At 31.3% G+C, this 27,202-nt stretch overlaps 2 protein-coding genes and 1 long non-coding RNA gene across 3 annotated transcripts in view; 2 read left to right on the top strand and 1 right to left on the bottom strand.

The window, feature by feature from the left end:
- The first annotated feature begins 1,050 nt into the window (after nt 1-1,050).
- On the top strand, nt 1,051-25,516 carry LOC111088267. The gene is made up of 3 exons (XR_002612845.1): nt 1,051-4,191; nt 11,644-11,647; nt 25,505-25,516. It is a non-coding gene; the product is annotated as an uncharacterized LOC111088267 (long non-coding RNA).
- LOC106469372 (exonuclease 1-like) overlaps nt 4,789-27,202 on the bottom strand; it is a 36,816-nt gene continuing 14,402 nt past the window's right edge. The window contains exons 6-12 of the mRNA XM_013929863.2: nt 12,630-12,820; nt 10,839-10,923; nt 10,504-10,717; nt 9,516-9,732; nt 8,410-9,104; nt 5,726-5,837; nt 4,789-5,392 (exon numbers count right to left, since the gene is read on the bottom strand). Coding sequence (XP_013785317.2) covers nt 5,347-5,392; nt 5,726-5,837; nt 8,410-9,104; nt 9,516-9,732; nt 10,504-10,717; nt 10,839-10,923; nt 12,630-12,820 — 1,560 coding nt within the window. The 3' untranslated portion in view covers nt 4,789-5,346. The remainder of the gene's footprint in view (nt 5,393-5,725; nt 5,838-8,409; nt 9,105-9,515; nt 9,733-10,503; nt 10,718-10,838; nt 10,924-12,629; nt 12,821-27,202) is intronic.
- LOC111088266 (acidic mammalian chitinase-like) lies at nt 16,032-19,760 on the top strand. The gene is made up of 2 exons (XM_022397878.1): nt 16,032-16,184; nt 18,804-19,760. Exons 1-2 carry the CDS (start codon nt 16,047-16,049, stop codon nt 19,230-19,232), a joined length of 567 nt encoding a protein of 188 aa, XP_022253586.1. The 5' UTR covers nt 16,032-16,046; the 3' UTR covers nt 19,233-19,760.

The following is a 27,202-nucleotide window of genomic DNA, read 5'->3' as shown; positions in this document are numbered from 1 at the left end:
AGCCGACACTGGGCAGTTTTACGTAATTGAATAAATAGAGTTGTTTAAACATTTGTTTGACAACAAGTAGAAGCTTGGAATGGTCTATTCTTTCATTGAGGGAGGGGATGTCAGTGAGCCAGACTAGTTCGGAGAATTCCACTCTTCATCAGTGACCATGGCTTACCAAGGTTACTAAACAAGTGTAAAAGAGTCTCTAGATGCTCCATTAACGGTTACAGAAACAATTGCTGCTTGCCAATCATTAGCAAAAGACAAGTCACCTGGAACTGATGGCATAACGATTGAGTGATTATTAAAATTTTGGCCTGAAATTTACTAGAAGTTTTTGATGAATCTCTAGAGACAGGGGAATGTTCTAGAAGTATGAAAAAAGCAATAATAAAGTTAATACCTAAAAAAAGGGAGATTCGACAGAATTATAACATTGGCGACCAGTATTACTTTTATGTGGTAATTATAAAGTACTTTCGAAAGCCGTAACAAACAGAATGAAACTTGTTATGAGTCAATTGATTCATGAGAGTCAGACTTACTCTGTTCCAGATCGATGTATTTTTGATAATATACATGTTATGCGTGATATAATAAATCTCGCCAATCAAAATAATGAACGTTTTGCTATTGTAAGTTTGGATCTTGAAAAAGCCCTAACTGCATAAATAATAATTACTTAAAAAAGATACTTAGAAAATTTGGTTTTGGTGGGAATATTGTAAAAGTGGTAGAGGCAATGTATAAAAATACTGTTACGTCTCCGTTCGTTAATTGATTTTCCGTAACTTCGTTCCGACGAAACTTTAGCGACACAAGTCCTTTTTTAAATAAAACTGGTTTATTCTTTCCGAATACAACTTTACGATACACTCAACTTCAACAGTCCGCTATACAAACTATAATTCACGTCTCACGAGCTCGACTTCAACAATACATCTCTCTCTGACTGCAGTTCAATTACTCATTACCTACACACACTGTCCCAGTCACGTTGTGACCATCTTATATATACCGGACTACCCCAATCTAGCTAGTGTCACGCCACGTTTTCTAGAAATATCCTGTTCCTTCGTGAATGCCCTAGCATTTATCACGTGACCTCGCTGACGCAACAATATGTTAATGTAACCATATGCGTGTCAAAATTCATACAAATGCTCAAAATGGCAAGGCTTAGGGTAAAAACACAGACTCAAAATTGTTCAACAGTATAAGTTGTGCTTTGAACTTCCTGCTGACCCCCAATCTAAATGAATGTTATTCATACTTTCAGAATTGACATTGATATATCAAAAGTATTTATGAGAAGGATATGTTTTTTGTTTTTAATTCTGAGATTTTGGTATTTTAAAAGTTGCTGAAATTTACAAAATACAAAAAAGTAAATATATATTGCATTACAAGAATTTATGGACAAAAATATTGTAATGTATAGAATCCTCATACGCTGAAGACTTAAGTAAGCTAGGTAACTGGGGACACTACAGTACAACATGCCTGTCAGTCTTACCATGCTGTGTAAAAAGTAATTAAAACTTGGTAACATCGGAATGAACCGGTTTAACTTCTAACTAACATCAGTTCATAGCGTTTCCTCATAGAGCAATTGGTATAGTTTAATGCTAATCCTCCTTTTGTATCAGTTATTTAACTGTAACCCAGAAAAGATTTTTTTAAGTAATGTTTTGGTACCCCACACATTTTATCCCTCCCAGTTTTGTATCCAGAATAAGTAGAGAAAGTATTGTTATTTCTTTATCATCAGGACTTCAGAAGGAATGATTGATTAACCTTTTAGCATCATTAGTACTCCAAGTATTTAATATATTTAATTAAATTATGACAGGTACTACAGTGTGCAATTATTGTTGCATAAATCTGGGTCTTAAGTTAACAAAAAAAGAATGTAAAATAAATATTTTATTAATGGGTAGTTTATGTGAAATCAGACACACAACAGATCTGTTTTTGTGGAAACTATGAAATAGCAAAACAAATAGGATAATTGGTTTTTGTTGAATTTCAAAAAGTGGAAAAGGGGTAATCGAAAGTTTGATTGTAGAAATAATTTTTATGTGTTTATCCATCAGTTTTTTTTTTCCAAATGTGACACGTGTTGGTAACATGAAATGTGTTTGAAGTGTTTGATATCATCTTTTCCAATTCTTGTACTTTATGCCTGATGTAATAGATGTCTTACCTCATGTAATATTTGGCCAAATATGAATGAAGTTGCCAAAAGGTGGAGCTCTTAGCCATGGTTAATTATAGATTATTTGTTTAAACTATAGGTCTACAGATATAGATAATGCTTTAAGGTCAATAATATCATTCAACAACAACAAACATGTAAATATATATTGTTAAGAAAAAGTTAATATTGTATTGTGTCTAACTCTTATCTAGTAAGCTGTTCTTGACTACAATGTTAAAGCTATTTTCAACCATAAACTTGTTGAAATTCTGAAAATTTGCAGCATCTAATAGTCTTTTGGATTATTGTACTTTCTGGGCCAAGTAAGGCACTCTCCAACCCAGACTGATGGGTTTATTGACTTTATACACCGTTACTGTGGTCATGTTGATGATTCTAATTTACATCACTTGCCAGGCTTGGTCTAAACTGGTGAACCAGTTCTCTTTGTTAATGTTTCCTTGAAACTTTACAGATATTTCACCAACTGTGAAGCAGAATGACGAGTAAGAAAATTAAACTATCTTGTTTTTTCTACGTGCATGTTTTCAGTGGTAGCACTTTTTCTACCATTTGGATTTCTCCATAATCCTAAATATCAAACTTGCCAATTAAAAGTGCTAAGTATTTCACAGTCAAAGTCCTACTTAACTAGTTGTTTGTGCCAAGAGAATAGTTTTTTTTGTTTTTTTACCAATATAAAAGCATATGCCAAAGAATTTAAATTTACAAAATGTTTTATATTCAACTTATTAATATACACAAATTAATTACTTTAAATTTTCTAATAATATCTTTCTCACCACTTAATAAATTACCCAGTGAAAGCAATTTAATTCACACAACTAAAAGAGCCTCGTACCAGCTTGTGTATGTAAGAAAGGTTTATATGTTCACACCAACAAATCAATAGTGTTAGCCAGCAATGAAGAATTATGTAAAAATACATCAAAGAAAAAAAAAGTGTCAATTCTGTTCACTCTTGGCAACAGCATAGCTAAGAAGCAATATTTGATAATTTTTCACCAATTATTATTATCAGTACCTAAATAATTATGTATACAATTCTTGGTTGAGAAGATATAAAACTGAATATATTTTAAGACTACTTGGATAAAGCACTAAATCACACTTAACTGTTTTACACAAATAACGTGAACATACATACATTTAACGAAAGGCTTTGAATATCTTTATATTGTGTATGTTCACCAATAAATTTTCCTGTTTGTTTTGTACTTAGTAAAAAAATTTTATGTTTGTTATTTAAATACTGTTGTTGTCTGTTGGTTTTATATTAATAAGTTATGTTGAATAAACATTTCTCTGTTGACTTGTCACTCTTCACAAGGATCTGTTGTACAAGAGATTAAACAATAAACTCACTTCGCAAATCCTGAAAAGCTAAGTCACATATTTTTAGTCAGAGTTTGTGATTTTTTATAGATAAATCAAACAGTATGACATGATGGTGTAATTGAATGAATAGAGAAAATTTAGATAATTTTTATATACTAAGACTCACTGAATAAAACCTTAAATGTTATATTTACAACTAACAAAGTGTAATTGTTACATATAACTTGAAAGATTTTTGTTTGTAAATGACAGTATTAAAAGACAACTGTTGCATGTAAAAAGGCTGAAACAGAATTAGTTTACAAATAGATTTGTGCACAATATTAGAAAATGATCTTTAAAACTTACATGAAAATACCGGGACAATAAGTTACTCGCATTTCACCAGCATATATCTGAAATTTAGGCAATGTGAGAAAAAAACATTTCTTTCACACATCTTTGTTTACTTCCATCAGATTATTTGAAAGGCAACATTTTTACACAAGCATCTTTATCTTAAAGACAACACCCTTACAAAGACATCTTTATTAAAAACAACACTTTTACAAAGACATCGTTGCCATAAAGACAAATTCTTACAAGATATTTTACCATAAAAACATAGACAACATTTTTACACAGGAATCTTTATCTTAAAGGTCCATGTGTTTCACTGAGGTGTTTCAGAGAAAGAATATTTACTTATTCTGTCAAGATTTAGATTATTGAAAATTAGCATTTTATTGAAATAATTATTTTATAACTTTTATGTTTCTATTTTTTATAAATGTAAGTTTAAAAAGTAAGTGAAGTAATTATAAGTACAGATGTATTTATTCTCAATAGCTGTCCATTCCAAGTTGGAAACAACAGAAAAAATTGTACAATAAACCTGTTATGAAATAAATATCTACAAACCTTATTTTACATCTACTAAAAATCAAAACATTTTTTATACATGCATAGATTTATCAAGGCTACAGTGAATATAAAGTTTGTGTAATATTCATAAAAAAAGTACACATCCATTTTTAGTGATTCAGAGATTACTATACAGTTTTCAATTCTACCAAAATATGTAAACAATGTAATACAATATAAAACTCTGTCAGAATAACTTTTAATTTGAGTTCTGTTTCATCACTAGTAGTTAATTCAGAAGTTACAACATTTCTTTAAAGAGTCAGCATAAAACAAGATACCTACACACTCTGGGATGACAGATTGCTCCGGTCATCTTTTTTTCTCTTTTCATCTTACATGATTTTTCAGTATCTTTAATTGATGAGTTTAACTGCATGAAGTATGACATTAAATTCATAACCTTTACTTCATCTCTTATATTATAAATACCTTATTTCAAGTGATCTACTTCGTCAAAATGTATTTATTATTCTCACAACACCCCACAATTACACAATCTATTTGTTCTGTTTATTAACATTGGAACAAGGTCATGTATAGCAAAATAAAACAATTAGAATGTTTAATAGAAAAAGGCTTAACATTTAAAAACTGTTTTGAAATGCAATTTTTTTGTTACAACTATGGTTATAATTTTTAACATACAGTTAAAAATTAATTATAGTATTTAGTATACAGAGAATTTGAATGAAGCAGAAAAACAATGTTTGTGTTTTATAGCCACTATTTATGTTTTGAACAAAAAATAAATATACTACTTACAATACCAGATTCTGGAAATGAATTAGGCCTAACACAATTTTGTCCATATTTTCTGTAGTGATTCTTCACATCAATACCAATGTATAATATATTTTAATGTCATCATCAAGCCAGGACTCTACTTTGATCTATGATGATGGATGTTGGACTACACTTTTAAACACTTGTTTTTTCCTGGGAAGAAAATATACAACCCATAAAGAAAAGTTTTAATACATTTTATGGAAACTTGTATATTTTACTGACAAACTTACACATTGATTTCACAGTTATGTTTCAGCTAATGAGAGATATGAATGTTAATACAATTGTAATGGGTGTTGGAAACTTGGTCTATTGTCTAATTTCACTTAAAATGTTATCTTAAATATCCACTGTAAATAATTAACAAGTATCAAGATTAAAATTCAAAGGTTGCTGAAAACTAAACTTGAAAAAACATCAATGGAAAAATAATTTTTATATCCCAAGTTAAGAACTGTAATCAAGATTTTGATATATACATACCTTTCAAACTGGAACTTGAAAAGACTTTCTTTCAAACTCAGCTGTTTCTTGGTACCTGTTGTCGTTTCAGCTGGTTTTTTGGACAAACCCATTCTACGACATTTTCCCGTTTCTGGCACAAATATAAGGTGATAAAACTAATATCTTGACAACCAATGAAGATAAGTATATGTAAACATGAAATGTATTTTTGGAACTAAATATCCCAAACAATTTAGTAAACAATAGATTCCAATCACATGTACAATGTAAAGAACATAAAAAGGTACTGAAAATAATTTTACATCTAAAGTTATAAGTTTACAATGAATTAAAACCCCTGAATGTTCAATACAAATGCAGGAAGGGTTAAATACATAGATCATCATTGTCTGACAGTAAAAACAAGATTTTAAGTTATACAATCCTTATTAGAACTTTCAAATCTAGTACAAATCTAATACAAACTCCATAAACACAGATATATTAAGGTTTCTGATATAATTAATTAATTAGATATTTTACGCAGAAATATCCGATATTCTGTTAATCTTTGATGTCTTTGAAACTAGGATGCTCGCCTATTTTATACACATTTTCTGAATGGGAAAAAAAAAATTTTAATATTTTAAATGATATTCAATGGAAGATTTACTTGGTATCTGTAAATACAATATTAAGGATACATATGTGCCAACAGAAATGAACTTTATATTGTAACCGTCTAAACAAATAAGATAGCCAATGGTCAACTATAGAGTTGGATGATTTAATCAGTTATCTAAGATAAGCAATTACACTGATTAGTGTCATGTAAACGAATCAATTATTTCACGAAAATAATCAACTAATTGAAATATTGCCATTATGTTTGCTTTGTTGTTAAGTGCAAAGCTACATAATAAGGTGAGAGGTGACTCATGATTTTAGGGTCACTGGTTCAATTCCCAATGCCATTAAGGGCCCACTGAGTCTCGACCATTTCCAGACTTTTTTTTTTTATGTCAGAAATTGTTTGTTTTAGAGCAAAGCAACATTGGGCTACTTGTGTCCAATGCAGGAAATTAATCCCAGATGTTAGCATTGTAAGTCCATAAACCTACTGCTCACCGGGGACACAGAAATTAAGAACTGTATACTTTAAAGTTGTATAAGAAGAAGAAGGAGATTGAAAGATCCTTTTGCCCATTTTTTCAGAAATTAATAACTGTATAATTTAATGTTGTATAAGCAAATACAGATCTAGGAGAGGGTATCCAGGTGGGCTGAATTCCCTCACCCATTTTTTTTGCATAAATTAAGAACTATTATTTAGCATTGTATAAGCAGATGTAGATCTACGAAAAGGAGGGCTGAACATCTCACCCATTTTTCAAAAATAACTACCATTTGGTGTTGTATAAGTAGGCATTAGGGAATCTTAACCAGTGTTCCCTCTAAGCTGCGTGGCCGCTCAACCAATCAAATGCTGTGGACTTAATTATTCCAGCCGCGTACATCCTCAGTAATGGTGAGAACATGTTGACAGCCTTAATGATCTTAGCAGTCAATAAGCCTAAATAACCAACTGGTAACATTGAAAAGTGGCCTAATGATTCAATAGGGGTGATGGACTAAAAATAGCCCCCCCCCAAAAAAAAAACAATTGGTAGCACACATCTGCACATTGCCTTGATACTGGTGCACATGAAAAATTCATTCCTCACATGTATTGAAAAAATTAGAGGCAACATTGATCTTAACCCCTCTATTTTCCTAAGAAATTAATATAAATTTTTGTGCCCTGATTTTTATAAACATTAACAGTGTGTCTAAACATTAGAGATTTGTTTTCATGACTTTGAGGTTGCTTCAAGCTTAATAATTGTATCTTGTTGATGTTTGGTTCTTTGCTTAAGTAAAGTGATTTTAGTTTTTAATAGATAGACTATGGTTTTATGGAACTGCAATGTTTTTTAATCGTGTTCACCAAATAAAGTTGTGATTAACTCAGATAAATTTAGTTAGTTTACTGCTTAGTAGCTGTGGTAGGTGACCACAAAATATTTTGAAAACTCAAATCTTGTGTATATTTTTTATGTTTATCCTATTAAAACAACTTGCATAAAACAAATAGGCTAACTGGCCACACAATTATTTCTGATTGCAACTGTGGGATGCTTTAAGTATAAATAAAAACATTTTCACTATTATCTGCGATAATAAAACATGTTTTCATTATTTACCAGTTTATTTGATTTATAGAATATCAGTGTGAGATTACTGCATATTTTAAAAACAAATGTAATGGTGACAGAGTGGAGTATTTAGTCGACATTAGTGAGACGTTCGCTAAGTAGGAACTGTCCAGATTATCTTTAAAAATATTTGTGACAAAATATTTTTTTTTAGAGATTTGAAAAAATAAAACAGTTAATACCATTTTAGAATAGCATAGTGGTTTAAATGTTACACTCACGTTTTTTTGTTTTTTCAGCAGGGGTAATAGGGTTGTAAATGACGTACTAATCGATTAATAAATCTGTCAATTACTTGATTAGCAAATACCACTAATCTCCCAGCTCTAACCAGCAACCATTCAAGTTTTATTACCCGTCTTCACTAATGTTTTAATGAGTATCATTAAAAATAAAATATCAATAGATTAGTAACATAATTTAGATAATACACAAAGCTATTAATTATCACAACAATTTCAATCTTACCACGTTTGTTTCCTGTGAAATATCTGTTTTTCTGAGTTGCAGTGCTTACAAGAGCATCAGTTAGTTGGGCTACTTCAGATGGAGAGGAAGATTCATGAGATATAGGAGTGGAAGACAGAGGAGAGAGTTCTTCATCATCCAGGAAAGAAGTGCACGGTTGAGATTCTGACAGTTTTCCAGAATCTTGGGACAAATGAAAAGACTCCTGATCTATGCTACAGTTTGTTAGGGGAGATGAGCCTTGAGATCCATCACTGTTCTCTTCTAAAGGATGTATAGGCTTGTAACTTGACTGAGAAGCTGGGCTGCTTTGAAGACACAAGCTGGAGTTTTTCTTTTGAAAGGAAAAAAGTGTTTGTAGCTTGTCCCTTTTCCACTGAAAACTTCTCGAGTCTCGTCCAGATGATGAGAGTAAGCTGTCATCAAGAGAAGTTTCTATTTCATCCTGAAATGAAGTTTTTTGTTTTCTATTTCTAGTAGAACCAAAGTTAGCTGTGGTTTCACTTTCTGGATCATCTCCATCCATATTGACATTTTCACCATTAACAACTTCCTTTCCTGGCTGCTGAGATGCAGTGGGCAGATCTATCTGGAGACTATTGTACTGCTTGTCAATTTCATCCAACCAAGAAACTTCACTGTGTTCATTCTTATGAACTGTTGTGTTCTCTTGAGGTGGTGACTTGAAGAAAAACCTAACACATGGTAAAAAAATTAAATGTATAAAAAATATAAGAACATTTTCACTCAGTTTTCAAAACAACATATTGTCATATGCATTCTTTAATGAAGTCTCTCAACAAATTTTTTTCTTTGATCAATTTACGAAATAAGAAAGAGCCGAGAATTTTCTCAAGTGGAATTACTTACAACTGAACAGTGCTTTCCACTGAGTAGGTGTTTGTTCTTGATAAAATACCAGGCTAGAATAAGTTAAACACACTTATGTATAGTTTAACCTAGGTGTTTAAGTGGTATTAATTAAGAAAAATGATCTTGTTTCTCTGCACATTATTATACTGGCATCAATCAAAAATAAAAACGTTATTAACTGATTCTTTCCTGCTTTAACTGTTTATACTTTTAGTATGAACCAACTTCCTTACCTACTGCGAACAACAGGTGTTGAAGTGAGCTTGTTTCCACAAACTTTAAATTTGTTCAAAATGGATTTTGGTTTTTCTGGGGTCTCAGCTATTACCTGAGGAACAGCACTTGGATCATTACTCTCCACTTTACATTTTTTGGCACTGTGAGGAGAAGGTGACATGTACATTGAAAATAATTCTTCGTCTGAGGGTGCAGTATTAACAGGAACAAGAACTGTAAAGAAAAATAAATTTACTGATTGAATAATGTGTTATTCAACCATAGCTTAGTTAAGTATGACAGTCACATGTTTCTGTTAACTCATAGATCCATCAAGTATGATAGTCATGTGTTTCTGTTAACTCATAGATCCATCAAGTATGGTAGTCATATGTTTCTGTTAACTCATAGATCCATCAAGTATGGTAGTCATGTGTTCCTGTTAACTCATAGATCCATCAAGTATGATAGTTACGTTTCTGTTAACTCATAGATCCATCAAGTATGGTAGTCATGTGTTCCTGTTAACTCATAGATCCATCATGTATGATAGTCACGTTTCTGTTAACTCAAAGATCCATCAAGTATGATAGTCATGTGTTTCTGTTAACTCATAGATCTATCAAGTATGGTAGTCATGTGTTTCTGTTAACTCATAGATCCATCAAGTATGATAGTCATGTGTTTCTGTTAACTCATATATCCATCAAGTATGATAGTCATGTTTCTGTTAACTCGTATATCCATCAAGTATGATAGTCATGTTTCTGTTAACTCGTATATCCATCAAGTAAGATAGTCATGTTTCTGTTAACTCGTATATCCATCAAGTATGATAGTCATGTGTTTTCAAAGCACGTTACTTAAGTGACTGTAATGTTCTGAAAGTAATCTTAATCCTTAAAACAAGACCCAGTTAGAATGAACCTTTAAACAACTGACTAGTAGCTCATTTTATTGAGTAACACCAAAGACGTGTAACAATAAAATATCCAAAGAAATTACCTTTGTTTTCTCTAGTTCGTTTTTTAGGAGTAATAGAGTGAAGAACTTGATCAGTTCTGAGTGCCAGTTCTTTTCCATGAGTAGATGGAATTCTTGATACATACTGGAGCTTTTCCTCGCTGGATTCAGACACTTTATAGTTTTTATCCCAAATGCTAAGCCGAAGCATTGAATTCTCTTTGCCAGACCATGTCATACTTTTGGGGATCTTTGCCTTTGTTTAAAGATAAAATAAAAATACTTTTTTAAACTCCAAATGTTTACACTAGACTATATCAATACGAAAAAAAAAAAAAACTATTCTGTAAAGATGCTTAATATTTAATATATCTTACTTTATCAGGATTAAAGTTGTCAACTGGCTTCATTGTGTGGACATGCAAGTTTCCCAAAGCAAACTGTAAAGCATCATCAAAATATCTGAGACAAACAGAAGTTAAGAACTTTCCATTTTTTCAAAATGTTCTCTATTGGCTCTTAAAATTATAAGTGCTAAATTAGGCATTGAATGTGCATCAAATTAAAGTATATTTCAACAACACCTGTACTCCACCATACAAGTATGCTTGCTCCCTCCCTAATCAACACCCAAATTTCTCAGAAAATTATATGTGTGTACTGAAAAAGGTGGTTGATTTATAAGGCTTAAAAAACAACAACAATGTCATAAAATGTGGTCTGAGCTAACACCTTCCACCATTTTGACCCATAATATATAATCCATTCATTTGATGCAAGGTACATGTAGTACGCACATATTTAAACACCATTTTCATTTAACGTCAGGTTCCGTATTTTGTTACAAACCTCTTTTCTCAGCTGAACCCTCATTCATGACATTAAGGTGGTAAAAGTGAAATGGCTGTCAAACCCAAATTGTTCATCCACTTGCTTATCCATTCATGCCCCATCTTTGTGGTGGGTCCACCCGAATTTCTCTATCAAACTTCAGTGAAATTGGTTCAGTCACTTTTTCAAAACAACTTGTGCCATGAGACAGACATATGGACAACTCTGCTTTACATTTATTGATGGGTTTTACATATATGGTAGTATATGGTTTAATAAGGTACATAATTAATGAAAAATCAAATTGTGTTTAAAAAAAGAACCAGCAGTGATCTTGACATTCACCTAGAGACAAGTGGAGAGGAGCTTAAGTTGGTTTGTCATTTAGAACTTTTTCTGGATTTGTTTTTAGACATCTATTTATTTATAAAATTTCTGCTGTCTAGTTTTTACCTTTTTCACAGATATGCCGTTTTTTCTGGAGCAAATTGGTGTTTAGTTTCAATAAGATGGAATGCAAAGGTTGAATCCATTTTCCTTGATTTCCATCTTCTAGAATATTCTTTAATTCTCATTTCTATTTGATATATATATATATACATTATTGCAGTCTTGACAGGTTAATTGGTAAACACCACTGTTGCTGTATTTTTCTATTCTGTCTTTGTTGTTGCACAGCATTCTTCCTAGGTTGTTTTTACAGTAGAAGGCCAGTCTGTAGATTTCTTTGTTCAGTGTGTTATATATTTCTTTTCCTTTTTGTTCTCGTTTGGTACAATATGTGGGTATATTGATTTAAAATTTTTTAGCTTTAAATTTTTTAAACGTGTTAATTAACTTTGTTGTATAATCATTGTTACAGCAATTTGTTTTATAGTTTTTAATTCAGTTTCATAATCAAGTTTGTGAGATATTGGATGTCTTGAAGAAGCATGTATAAGCTGGTATTCTGAAGATTCTGAAGGAATGTATGCCATTACTTATGTCAATATTTAAGTCCCAAAAATTAATGTTTCCATTTTCACCAAATTCCATAGTAAATTTAATAAATTTGTTTTGTGAATTTAGAAAAGTCACAAAATTTTCGAGTTTACATTTAAATCCTGGCAAAACCATGGTCATATTAAATGATGTATTTGTGAAATGTACAATTGTCTTGTTTTCCTCAAATCTCTAATTACGGAGTTCCACCAAGTACCAGCAGTTTCAAGTATCAATTATATCTAAGTATAGTAAACAGTAGATACATAAAATTAAAAAATAAAATAAAAAGGGAAGTACATACAAATAACACCACACAAATCTTTCAAATATATAAAAAACATCTGAAAGGATACTCTCCAGCATAAGTCAATGTCTCTGGCTCAATGTCTTTAGGATATGGGTTCAGTGGAACAAGACGTCTTTGAAGAGGACAGAATACCAATTGATATAAAAATGTGTTGTTGGCCTTAATGAAATTCTCTTTGTATATAGAGGAGACTTCTAAGTTTGGCATTTTCAAGTATGTTGGGACCTTTGGCAACACCTAGTTAAAACGGAAATAGCTGTTTTCAAAACTGTAAATTAAAGTATTCTGCAGCTAGTGAACAGTCTTTAAGGCTAACCCGTGAGTACCTAGACTTCATTGCCATCAGGGTTAGCCACAACAGTTTGATTCAACCATCTACTCTGCATAACAATGACAAAATTTGGTTTAATTACAACAATAGTCAAACAAACTCAAAATAGTTTTCTTTAAAGAATTGTTGGACAAGTTTTGGGTTCTTTACATCATGCTTAGTACTGTTTTTGGGAAGAACATATTTATACAAACAAAACAGTCTTTTTAACGGTTAGTGATAATTCTCACTGGACATTCAACACCAGAGCAATAAACTTTCATTAATAACTTTTATTTGGGGCTTATCCAAAACATATTCAAATCTGATGAAAATGTATTTCAGACAAATACTCACAACAAAGACCTATAACCTCATGCTAATGTGGTGAAGATTTTTGCACATGCCATAAGCCCCACACATATTAAGTGCATTGTGCCAGCCTATGAAGGGCTCACACTTAACTTTTTTTAGGGAGTTAGCCGAACCCCCAAAAATGCATTTTTAGGGACCAATCCTATAGCTCATTGTAAAATGTTCTCTTAGTGGAGGTTATCAAAAAAATCACTGAATTAAATATTGGATGTTGCATAAATTGACAAGAAACTAAAGATATAAACACACCTCAATTAATTTTGTTGTGGAAAAAAAAAAAAAACCACAAGTCAAACCATTTCAATTTTTCCAGACCACTTAAATGATTTATATTTCATATCTCTAAAGCATGGTATAACAATAACTTTTTGTTCCCTTTTAAAGTAGTGTCCTTTAATAATCAAAATAAATAATGAAAGAAAATCTATGCATCATTGTTGGTGTAATCTATTCTTGTTCCCATATAACCCATTACCATCTAGTTGACACATATTTGTCAATAAAATGTCAAATACTTTTGATGGAAAAATCATACAATTTACGTCACCACTAACGTTATAGCAATCAGTTCTTTCATATCCTGAAACAGCTGTTAATTAGCTAATAAATGCGCAGTCCAGTTCAGCATATAGATTAGTGGGTTTAACCGCGTCCACTTCGATAATAAGCATATCGATAAGCAGCTTTAAAGCATTGAAGTTTATTAATTGTTATTTATCTTTAGAAAGTTTCCAATGTAAATTTTAAAGCTATACACACAGAAATTTGTGGATAGTTTGATATCAAGGACAGTTTGGGAACATCAAACCACTTCACTAGAAGTGTACACTTCATTTGAATATACGTTTTAAAATATTGTTAGGTAATGAAAAATGAAAATCATTTTTTTAGCAAAACATTTTTTATATTTCCTGTTTCTTTCAGAAAACAATTATAGTTACTGATAACATGATAAGCTCTATAAAATGAGATATTTATAAACATTTCCTTACATTTAATAGGTATAAAACTATCAACACGCTATACAATCAAATATACGTTGGTTAAAATGTTCCTATTTCTAAATGATATCCAGAATGATTAATATTTAGCTCTAAAAAAAATTAAGTTATTTTCTTATTTGATACAAGGTTGCTGTCTACTTAGATACTCTAAGAATGAAGTTACTAGTTCTTTTTCCTCAAAGATAACGAAAGTATCATCAACATTACTTGTTGACATTACGTTTATCAAAACTAGATTTGTTTTATGTTAGTTAACGTCATTTTTAAATGTAGGCATTTTATTTCGAGTGTTGTAGCCTTGCACGTTATATGAGCAAAAATAGCAGTCATCTCCGTGGTTTCTAGGCTCACTCCAGACTATTGGAATTCCAAAAGGCAAATACTTTTTCTTACCTTTAGTCCATTGTCTCAACTCTTCGACAAAAATGGTGCAAACTTTGTGCAGAGCACATGATTTGTCTTGGTCCCCACGTTATATTACAAAATACGCGTAATACGTTTTTTTGACGAATTCTGTAATGTTTTGCCTTTGTTTCTTTATAACATATTTACCACAAATATAACAGAATATGTTTGGGTCACTTACACAACATCTTGTTGCCATAGCAATTAATAAATAATATTGAAAAGAAAAAAATAATATAAAAGTGCACGCACAAACAAATACTCTTCAGAATTAAAATGCTTGTTTGCTAGACAAGAATTCGAAGATAGTTCTAAACATTTGAAGGTCCATTTGGTAACATTCAAGCAGTGTCAGCTTATTTTCTCTCTTTGGTTAACAGAAACCATTTGACAATGTTTGAAAAGCCTTCACACACATTAAATGTCACTCGATTGGAAAATTTGATTTTTTATAATATCAATTATAATTGCTTCAATTAAATGCCAAGTGTACAGATATAAGAAATTTAAGACATGCAGCAATACGTATAAAGCATCAAATATAGATAACAAATCATTGTAATGTTGAGACTTGTTATACTTGAAGGTCGTCCATATTTATTTTCTAATCAAACTGTTAGTGTTACTCTGTTCAGTTTTGCTATTTATTATTGTTTATTACATATGCTTAATTAATCAACAATTTTAAGTTAAAAAAAACAACTATGACTGGTGACTGTTAAATAAAGACTTGTGTTTCCAGTACCTTCAAAGGTTAAAATCTATCTTTCCTTACAACCATAATTTATTTAGACATTTTCCATTCGACTTGCCTAAAAAACAAACATATTAGTTAATGCCATTTGGGGATTTTTACAACTTTCACCTTAATTGACAGTGCACAGATTCATTTTATATAAGTGGATTTCAAGGTAATTTTTTATAGAAAACTAATAATAATTTTGCAAACTGGTAAAATGAAAAACAGTAAATGTACATCATTGACATTACTGTGTTCTTTACAAAAACATGCTAAGTAGTTTTGTTTTTAATGGTAATAATGTTGCTATTAAGTACAGATGTTATGAATATCTCAATGGTAATAATGTTGCTATTAAGTACAGATGTTATGAATATCTCAATGGTAATAATGTTGCTATTAAGTACAGATGTTATGAATATCTTAATGGTAATAATGTTGCTATTAAGTACAGATGTTATGAATGGAGGAATTCTGCTATAAAATATGTATTTATAAAGTAAACTCAAAATTAGGTCAAATAAAAAAAATTGACAAAAATCCATACAAAAGTTTCCTGTGCAACAATTAACCTTCTATTTCATTTAGAGTCCAAATTGTTTTCTTCTACAAGAGATCTTTACCTCATATATGTTATATTTTAAGATTTGTGTGAAGCTCCAAACCGAGTCCTGGCTTGTTCGTCAAAATAAATTTGCAAGTACCCCTTATGCCACCAGTGATAACCAATGGATTTCTTATGAAGATATGGACAGTATGACAACAAAGGTAAGTTGTTTTGTTGTTAAATATTTTACCAGAGTTCAATGAGTTGTAGTTAGATAACTAAAATTATCTCATAATTCATAAATATAAATAATTACAAATGTTAATCAATAGCAACAGATTTCACAATTTTCACAATTACAAATAAGATTATATTGCGGATAACATGTGTACCAATATTCGAGAGCTTTGTTAAAGCTTTTTCATACTCTTAAAGAAAAGCCTTGCTATATAGTTACAGATTCATGTTCTATAATGAACCTTGCTACATAATTATAAATTCATGCTACTTCATACTCTAACGAACAGCCTTACTACACAGTTATTAATTCATATTTCATACTTCCTAGTGAACAACCTTGCTACATAGTTACAGATTAATACTTCTCCATACTCTCTGACGAACAACCTTGCTACATACTTATAAATTCATACTACTTTATACTCTCTCTGACAAACAACCTTGCTACATACTTATAAATTCATACTACTTTATACTCTCTCTGACAAACAACCTTGCTACATACTTATAAATTCATACTACTTTATACTCTCTCTGACAAACAACCTTGCTACATACTTATAAATTCATACTACTTTATACTCTCTCTGACAAACAACCTTGCTACATACTTATAAATTCATACTACTTTATACTCTCTCTGACAAACAACCTTGCTATATACTTATAAATTCATACTACTTCATACTCTAATGAACAGTTGCTAAACAGCTACAAATTCATATTGCATACTCTCTAGTGAACAGCCTTGTGAAGGTAGTGTTACGACAGCGGGGGTCATGTGACGCTAGTAACACGTCATATTCTCGAAGATTCGTGAATGCTCGAGCGTTTACTAGAATTCGGTATTCTTGTATATATAAGACCAGTAAGAAGTGATGGCAACAATGTAATTGAAATGCGGACATAGAAAGACGTATTGTTGAGTCGAGCACGTGAGTCGTTCGTTGTGAATTATAGCGTTTGTTATAGCGTGACTGTGAAAATTAAATGTATTGCAAAGTTGTATTCGGAAAGAATAAACCAGTTTTATTTAAGAAAGGACTTGTATCGCTAGTTTCTTCGGAAAGAATTTTTACGGGAAAATTAACTAACGACCAGATGTAACAGTAGTTACAAATTCATACTTCTCCATACCTTTTAATGAACAGCCTTGTTTGATAGTGTAACAAAGTCATACTCCTTCATACTCTTTAATGGTTGTTATTAAGCACAAAGCTACACAATGGCCTATCTGTAATGTGCCAACCACGGATATTGAAACCTGGTTTTTAGCATCATAAGCTTTCAGATTGTGCATTATTAATTATTTTTCACTCTTTGCAACCTTGTACATTTCCTGTAATGTGAACTTCTGCTCATTTAAGCTTGTAATTTTAGACAAATGTAGACTTTTAGTAGCTTTTACTTCATGTTATTCTCAAATACACTGCTTCTTTATAATTATAGTAACTGATCTAACTTTTAGGTTAGGCAGAAATTTATACATTGATATGTGTAAATTATTGAAATTTCATTAAGAAAATACTTACCTGTCTAAATTAAAGCAGAAAGCAAAACCTGTATGATTTGCATACCACGAGTTATATGTCACATGTCCTCCTTACAAGAACTGACAATCCTATGCACAGTGTATGAAATGGGGGGGAAAAGTGGAATTGGGACAGTTTGTGAAACTTTTGAACTGATTACTATATTTCTTGTTTTTCTTGTGTATTCTTTATTTGATATTATAAAAGTAACTGCATGCAAAAATTAGAAACTTATTAGGTTAGATAAGGTAAGATTACAAAAATTAAATAATAAAAATTCTTCACCAGGTATACTTGCAAGCAGTTCATGCATTACTTAATTTGATACAGTAACATAAACTGCACATTCCCCAAGTTATTTACAAGTCATGTGGTGGGATTATTAGTTAGATATGGTTCAAAAGGCAATAAAACAATAAAATTAACTGTAAACAGGTGTATACTGTTACTAGTTATAGTATGGAAACACTGATGGTTACTTTGTGGTTATGAACTTTGTCACACAGAAGAAGCCCATAGCAAGAGGGTTCATTCACTCCATCTGTATATTACTTTGTCCCATTTCTGCCTTGCTGTTATATGACAGTTTAAGAAAAATATATAGTTTTCTCCCCAGCCCCTTATCTCCATGAATATTTACTGCATTGTCTATTGAACCTTTCCCTTGTGAGAAGCTTAGTCTGCTAAAAGGTAGCAGGATAGTTTTGGGCCCTCCTGAAAGGAAGTAAGATGGTATCCCACCTCACTTCAAGCAGTACCTTTACTGACTTTAAAATACCAATGTTAAACAGTTTCAACAATTATAAAGACATGGTTCTCTTTCTTTCTTGCAAGTGTTTATTTTTTCAAGATTTTCACTTCCTATAAATGGGGCAATTACATTAAGCAAATTCACAAGATAAATAAAGTATTATAATCTGATGTCAGAGTTCATAAAATATATTAGATGGTTTATTATTGTTTTATATATGACTTACAGGCATATTAATTTAATATTAAAGTTAGAAGATATACAAGAGCTACTGATATATTATTTCTAAAAAAAATACTAATTTTAGTTTTTGTTAGGCAAACTTTGTTTTGGAAAACAATCTTGGAGGTATAATGGTCTGGTCTCTTGATATCGATGATTTTACGGGAACATGCTTTGGACAGAAGTTTCCTTTACTTACGGTCATCAACAATGTTCTCAAGAACAATAATAAGGCTCAATATGTCACAGAACTTCTTGAAGAAACGTGGAATTACTCTAAATCTCAGCAAATGAACCATTCTAGCTCTCTTTCAAGTGAAAAACTTTCAAGTCATGAAGCAACATGCACAAGAGAGGGTTTCTTTGTATTACCTAAAGACTGCTCCAAGTTTTACCGTTGTACTCTGCTCCAAACAGGAAAATTTTTGATGCATTCTTTTGATTGCCCCCCAAAAACAGTTTTTGATAGTCGGTATAATGTTTGTACGTGGAAGAAGAATGTAAATATTCTAAATTGTAGTTAATGACATCTTGCATTTGAAATCAAAATTACATTATTTTTCCATTCACTTAAATATATATTAATCTACTAACAATAAGCTTAATATTTCTTTTAATCTTTATTTCAACAAAAAAATTATTTTTAAGTTTTAAATTTACAGATAATCCTTGAATAATGCACTTGTTTCTTTGTGTAGTGATTACTTTTACCATGAAAATATCTTGTCTATACTTATAGAATAAACTCATTTAGATTAATAGATGTGTTCTAGTTATGATAACTCAGTACCACTTATAAATACTATATCTTCAAAACAAAATACCACTGTACACTTATCTGTCACATCTGTTACTTGTATTTCTTCACCAAAGTGCAATCATTTTTGTTTCTGCTTATTTACAACATATATTTCACATGACAAATTTTCCAATATTAAATTAGACTATTTTCATAACTGAATTTGCATGACAATGAAAATATAATCAAACATACACAGGTATTTCTCTTGCTATTCATCATTATTTATCTATCAATAGTTACAAACTTTTGCATTTGATGTTGTCCAGTTCTTTATGTTTGACAGTTATGTAAATTATAGTGGTGCTAGTAATGCAAGATTTCACTTACATAATTTCTTATTCTGTATTAATTATGACCTCAATGCATAAGTCAAAATTTAAATACTAGCGTAATTTTCATGTGAATTATCTTATTTTTTAATCTATGAACTCAGTAATTGTTAGTATTAACACTTACAATTATTCAAAACTTTTAGTTTTATGAAATAAAACTTGATATAATTGTCAAGTTAAGCTGTGCAATACCAGAAATTAAAAAGACAGGAAAGAACTATGTTTTAAGAGCATAATCTAGAGCATTTTAGTATCAATCTCTGAGATTAGATGACAGCACTGGGCCATAAATATTGTTTTCACAGCTTTACCTAAAGCATGCATATTTGTTTATCTGTTTACTAAGAAGCTAATGTGTAAGGAAGGTTTTAAGTATTATATCAGCATTTTTACAATTACTATGTGAACAAACCAACAATGAAATGCAAAATTTATATGAATTGCCTTTTGTAATATTATATAAACTTTAAATTGTGAAAATTACAGGTTATGTATTAATCCTTTGAATATATTTTAAAAAATTATTTATTTAAAGTATTGTGAATACAAAATAAAAGACTAATCTAATAATATTTTTAGTAATGATGTATGACTGTAATTTGAGATTATCTTTCTTCTATAAATCAGAATAGTTCTTATCCATCAACCACCACCCAATTTCAAGTGCATAAAAATAAGAACAGTATACTCTGTACACTTTTAAAGATCACTTCATGGATGATCTCAGTTTGTCCAGGACAGTTGATATTGTTAGCTCATCTGCTATTACAGAAAGGGTCTTTTCTCTTGACTTAAATCCCTATAAGAAAAATAAAAGTGCATATTGATTGTTACAATCAAGTAGCTTAAAAATAAGAATATATATATATATATATATAGTTTTATGTGTTTAGATAGCACCATACACATGTTAACACATATTCTAATGCCAACTTGTCATATGAATGTTCTTTCATAACATAACAGAAAATATAGTACAGCTAGAAAATTCGTATATCAAAATAACCAACCTTTTCTAAAGCAACATTTCTTTTCTTTACTCCTAACAATTCAGCAATAAATCCTACTAATTCATTATTGGCCTCACCATCCACAGGAGGAGCAGCAACTTGGACACTAACAACATTTTCATCAATACCTGATAAAAAAATTAAGCAAGATCTTTTGCTTAAAAAAGCACCTGAGTGAATTAAAAAAACTAAACTAAATAAGTATACAAGTCTACAAAATACAAATATACAAAACACAAACCTTCAAAGCATACTTTATTTATTAATTTATTATAATTTCATTTATTTTCAGAGATACAGGTTTTGGATTATATTTATTAACAGAAAGCCTATAACCAGTACTCTTAACACACAAGTCAATTATGGCTTAGAAGGAGTCTTGCAAGTTATTTATTCTCTTAAGGATATCTACTTTTTTCCTCAAAAATAAAAAGATAAAACATAACCCAAAATTACATAAAACTAGAACTTAAGATAGCAGTTAGATATCAAACATTGTCGGACCAAAAAGTGGTGGTAATAGAAACAAGGGTAAAACAGTCAATAGAAAAAAGGCTAATTGGAAAAATGTAAAAAAAAATATATATAGATGTACAAAGCAAACAAATTATAAGAAAGAATGAACAGAACAGTCGAGTTTAATATTAGGTGTTGCACATTAATGAGAAGCTATTGATTAGAAAACTGTATTATTAACAGCTTAATTATTAACTCAGTTGGTTTACATGGTTTCAATAATTGCTTTAGGCTTGGCTTAGCTGTTATTGATACTGTTTTCAAAAATACTTTTTGACCTGTAATTTTCTTTGTCTTTTTTTACCCTTGTCTTTACTACCTAGATTTTATTCGAAAGATGTACATACAAGTTCTTTTTTGTCAACACTTTCCAAGAACAGGCAAGTATAAATTGCAAACTTGTAAGTTGTTTGGAAAATCTACCTTACTGCATGTACATTGTTTGTAAATGTATGCATGTTAGGGCAAACATTTTTGAATCCAACTTTGGAGGCTGCACTAGACAAAAATAAAATTAAAAAAACATAATATTACTGTTTTACCAGTCATGTCACAATTGAAAATCACTGAATGGTGAAGTTGATGATGTCATTGTGCAGTATTGTTGGCAGTTTAACCTTAAAAATTTTGATAACTACGGAGTGTATTCTGAAGCTTTATTAAATTTGAAATAGTTGAAGTTATCAATAAATGTGCTAAAAAAAATCATGATTTCTTTTCTGTTTTTTTATTTGAGAAATGAAAAATAAAAATAGGGACTGACCTCGTGGCTAGTACATGATCGATACATAATGGTATGTGACTGTTGTGAGAGAACAGCAAATTGTTGAGGTTCAATGCCTAAATTCAGCATTCACTTCAGCCATAACTTTGAAGACTTTTCCTATCACTCCACACATTTTGAACTAAACCACTTTCTAAAGTATTCCAACCAAAGGTCAAATAAAGTGACAGCAATTGAAAGTTTTCGTTCGTAAAGAAAGGAATCTTCAAATGAGTTGCCCAAAGATTTTATTTAAGTTGGCCTTATTAAAATGCCCCTAATTGTATCTTTGTTGCATATGTAATGATCAACTTTCTAACCTTAAAAAAAGAAAAAGAAATGACAACTTTAAATGCATTATGATAAATAAGACCTACATCATGCTGGTTGAATTATTTAAAATTTGTCACCTCCTGGCTCGACACACACATGCATTCATTGAATGTTCTTGAAATCTCAGCACTTACACACTGTGCCACTTTTCACATCTGTCTAAAATCACAAAATATTACCTTTTACTATTGATAAAGACACTCTCCTGTTAGTTACTGGTGCAACAGGCAGTTGGTTACAACAATTGCCCACTTCTTCTTCATCGTGGTAGGTATTTTGGTTTAGAACCAGGAGTATTCAGAAATTTAGATTTCTCTTTGCCTCACTTCTGACTGACTGACTTTAAGTCAATATTGGATTTAATAAAAGTAATTCTTAAGGTCCCTGGGAATAGATTTTTCTGACTTGCCACTACAAGTGATACGGAAAAGTCACAGAGAGTAGACTGGAAAGGTTTGTTCAGTTGTTTGCATGTTAGCTTCAGGACAAGAAGCAACCCATTGAGCACACTACAATAGCAGGGAAGATCCAGAGCAGACATGTCACCCACCAGGAGGGCTTCACACTCCACCCAAAAAGGGCCAAACCATGAACATTTATTTATAACAATTAGACAGTAAAACATAACTAAACAGAGTTGATAATGAACAGATGAATATTACAAATATAAATTGTAACAAGTTAAACAAAACAATATTCAATTAAAGAAAGAATCACAACTGAAATTAAAGCATTGAATACAGTTTGAACACTGTAAATTGAAAAGTAAAACATGTAGTCCTTGTCCATGCCTGGTAAAAGCTCAAGATGGTTGATATGTGTTGTTAAGTGTTTTTATTATGCTCTAGGGGGTTACGTGTTGTTCCACGATTCTGGCGTTTCAGTCGACATTTTGCTTAAAAGGGAATTACAATACTTTGATTTTTTGTAATATATGGTAGCTAGTTTGACAAATCCTTCTCTGAGTGTTTTCATTTTACTAGTATTGTGAAGATATGTTCCTGGTGTGTAAACAGGGAAATGATATGCAATTCTGATAGCTTTTAGCCATCCTGCTTCCAGTGATTTATATAAGTTGTTAGACATGTAATCACATTCTGATGTACATTTTATAGATTAGTAAAAGGTTTGGGCATAGCCACCTATTTTTTTTATATAGTTTATTCTTCGATTTGTTTTATCAACAACTTTTCCTATAATCATCATCCAGTAATCCATAAACTCTACAACTCTAGTTCACTCAACCATAATAGTATAAAGTAAGCAACAGGATTTGAAGTCTAAAGACATGCATCATCTATGTCTTTCACGTGAACTAACCAAAGCCGCTATTATCCGTAAACATATACCTGAACTCATCAGAGAATATTTCACTGTTTTAAATACTGAGAACCTCAACAAACTAACAAAACTAGGTGTCTCTATAGTCAATTCATCATTGAACTACAGTGTGAAAAAAAAGTCATAACAATTCCCGATGATCTCTCTCTTGTGGAAACTGAGTTCTACATTTTATCAAGAGCACTTAATTTTGAGCCCACCCACAACCAACTATGTGAATATTCTTTGAAAGCTGACATGGAAAAATTCTATAGACAATATTGTTTAAAGGCTCACTTTTCCAAACAAGGCTCATATGAACAAAATACTATCTACACTGTCAATTTTGATTCCAGTGGAACCTCAACAATGATATGGTTTGAGTGAGATAGGGGAAGGTGATATCATTTACAAAGATTATGTAAAGTAATGGGCTTACAACAGAGCCTTGTGGAACTCTTGCCTGTAGGTTAAGGTTGTGGACAGGTTATTACTGATTCTGACTTTAGCTGTTCCGCTTGTTAGAAAACTAGAGATCCATCTTATAAGAGATATTGGGATTTTGTGTTGAGAGAGTTTGTACTGTAGGCCATTGAGCCAAACACTGTCAATTGCTTTTTTGACATCAAGAAAAGAGGCTATCATTACATGATTCTGATTAAAGCCATGGAGGACAACTTCTGTTAGTCTCACTAGGTACTCATTAGTTTAACGTGTTTTTTTTTCCTAGATCGGTTTTGTATATCTCTTAATAATTTGTTTGATTCAAGATAACACAATAAACTGGTTGTGATTATCTTTTCTAATAACTTCCTATACAATTTGGAAGGCTTATCGGCCTGTAATTTGCTGGGTTGCCGAGATCCCCACCTTTTTAGGGGATAATACTTCCTGATTTACAGGAAGTGGGGAGGTATCCTGCACTTAACAAAGAGTGTACAAAGCGTTTAAGGAGTAATTCAGAGGCGTTCTTTATTCCTAAATTCCTTATGTAATTTTTATTATTCTTGTTTTTCAACCACTTGCTTCCTACTCGAAACACACAAAATATCTAGTTTTTCTCATTCAGAAGCAATCCAACCAATCAGCAATCATTTTTGTCGAGCCACAACTAACTTTAAGGTAACTTCTTGGAACTATGCATATTCATAAATAATTAGACTGTCAAATGATTAAATGGAATTTCTCATAGCTGTCCAATACATTTGTTATTTTGTAACTATATGTATATATCTGTTTACTGCTTTCAGCTTATAGTGACCTCTCCGATACTGATACGTGTAATTCAAACAACTGACAAAACCATCCTATTGGAAAGTAATGGAACATTCCAAATTTCCAATCATTCTGTTGTCATGTGCTCTTCGGCAACCTTCCACAAATAATGAGCTGATACACAGTGTAGTAATAATGGGAGCCACATGGCATATTATCCTGAGAACTTTGTGGGAAAAGTCCTTTTAGATCTCCAGCAAGCACAGTGTGTATTAACTTTGTGCATAGGGTACTGTTATTGACCTTTTGCTAATGGATGGTCTGTAAAGAAATGATTGTGCTTCGCAATGTGCAGAGCATTGTTTTTAACCTTTCTTTGATGTATCAGTTTAGGTAAATAAATGAGAAACAGACCGAGATTGTTTTAACTAATGATATTCTATGGTGAATAATGTTTTATGTTAAAAGAAGAAGGAAAAAGTACAGGGTTCTACATGATTGTAAGCACACTTACAAATCAGAAGATCGTTGTTGTGAATAAAGTGGTCTAGATGGTGTTATTTTTAATTTCTCAGCAATCGTTTTTTTGTGATTTAGAAATATGACAAATTCTACTGATTCTGATTGTTGCCTGATTATGCAATAATTGGCCCAATTCCAATTGTGGAAACAATTATCAATAAAACACTGGATAATATAAAATGATAACTTTAAATGAACACAAAATAACAATTTAAAAACAGTAATAATAATGCAATTCTCATGATGGTTTCTCTGGTACATTTTCCACATCTATTTCACTACTTAAATTTCACCACACATAGTAAGAAAGGCCAGCCATGGAGTTAAGAAGGAGCTATCTAACATCTGTGGTTTCTATAACCTACTCCTGCCTGTACCAGCCAGCTCTGCTGAGGTAAAGAGAGGATTCAGCAAGATGAAGATGATCAAGACCAATTTGAGATCTTGTCTGGGAGCTGACAGGATTACTGATCAGCTTATGGCTATGCTCCACTCACCTTCAACAAGTAACTTTGATCCCATAACAGCTATCCATCTTTGACACTCAGGGTCACTTCACACAAGAAGACAAAATGCTGGCAGGGTTCAGATTGAGAAGTGGGTGCTGGAGAGTGACAAATGGATGTTGAACATCATTGGACACTGATGCATACTATATTTCCTTTCATTTATTTAATTAAAATAGGGACTAAGTTTAATTCATCACCACCTAAGCCATCTTAGAGCTATTTGCATGTTTTCTATATGTTGCTAATTTGAGTTTTATTTATTACAAATTCAAATTCATGAACAATCGCTGACGCAACAATAGTCACGTGACTACTATGACGCAACGTTTCTAGAACTTTGTCGAATGTTCAAGTTCTTACTAGAAATAGGTTACGCTGGTATATAAAAGAGGGGAATGTAATGTGTGTGTAGATAGTGAGTAATTGAACTGCAGTCACACGGTATTGTTGAAGTTAACGTTCGTTCGTTACAGTGTTGTTTTAGCGCGAGTATTGAGATTAAGTGTATCGCAGAGTTATATTCGGAAAGAATAAACCAGTTTTATTAAGTAAAGACTTGTGTCGTTAAAGTTTCGTTGGAACAAAGTTACGGAAAGTTAATTAACAAACGGAGACGTAACAATATCAATAACAGCTAATTATAGTATTATAACTATTTTTCTGATTCTTATTTTATCTAAGCATATTCAAATGCATATTAGATTTAGAGCTATTTTATTCTTATCCTGAAATTTCTGCTGCTATAAACAAAATAAATACAATTAAAAATAGTCTTGAACAATGAACTGAATGGGTGCTTTCTGAACTTCAGAATTAAAATTGTAAATATATAAGTGATTATTAATTCCACTCACAATACTAAGGCTTTGAACTGAAAAAGCCAATGGCATAAGAACAACATAAGTATGTTTTGGAGAAGAAGAGAAAAATAGTGAACAAACTGATTTTAAGCCTACAAATGTTAGTAACTATTGTTTTCAGAACTGGTTTAAAAGTGCTACTAACCCCAGAGATGAATCTAATAGATATGATCTTTTATGAACTAATTATGAAACATACAAATTTCAGCACTAAAAAAACAACTGAAGCATACAATATTGTTGCGTCAGCGAGATCACGTGACTATTGTCACGCTACCTATTTTCTAGAACTATCCCGTTCCTTCGGGAGTG

The sequence above is a fragment of the Limulus polyphemus genome, unplaced genomic scaffold (assembly GCF_000517525.1).
Source record: "Limulus polyphemus unplaced genomic scaffold, Limulus_polyphemus-2.1.2 Scaffold3451, whole genome shotgun sequence".
Lineage (NCBI taxonomy): Eukaryota > Metazoa > Arthropoda > Merostomata > Xiphosura > Limulidae > Limulus > Limulus polyphemus.
Note: the sequence above shows the minus strand (reverse complement) of the source record. Positions and strands in the feature narration are given on the sequence as shown.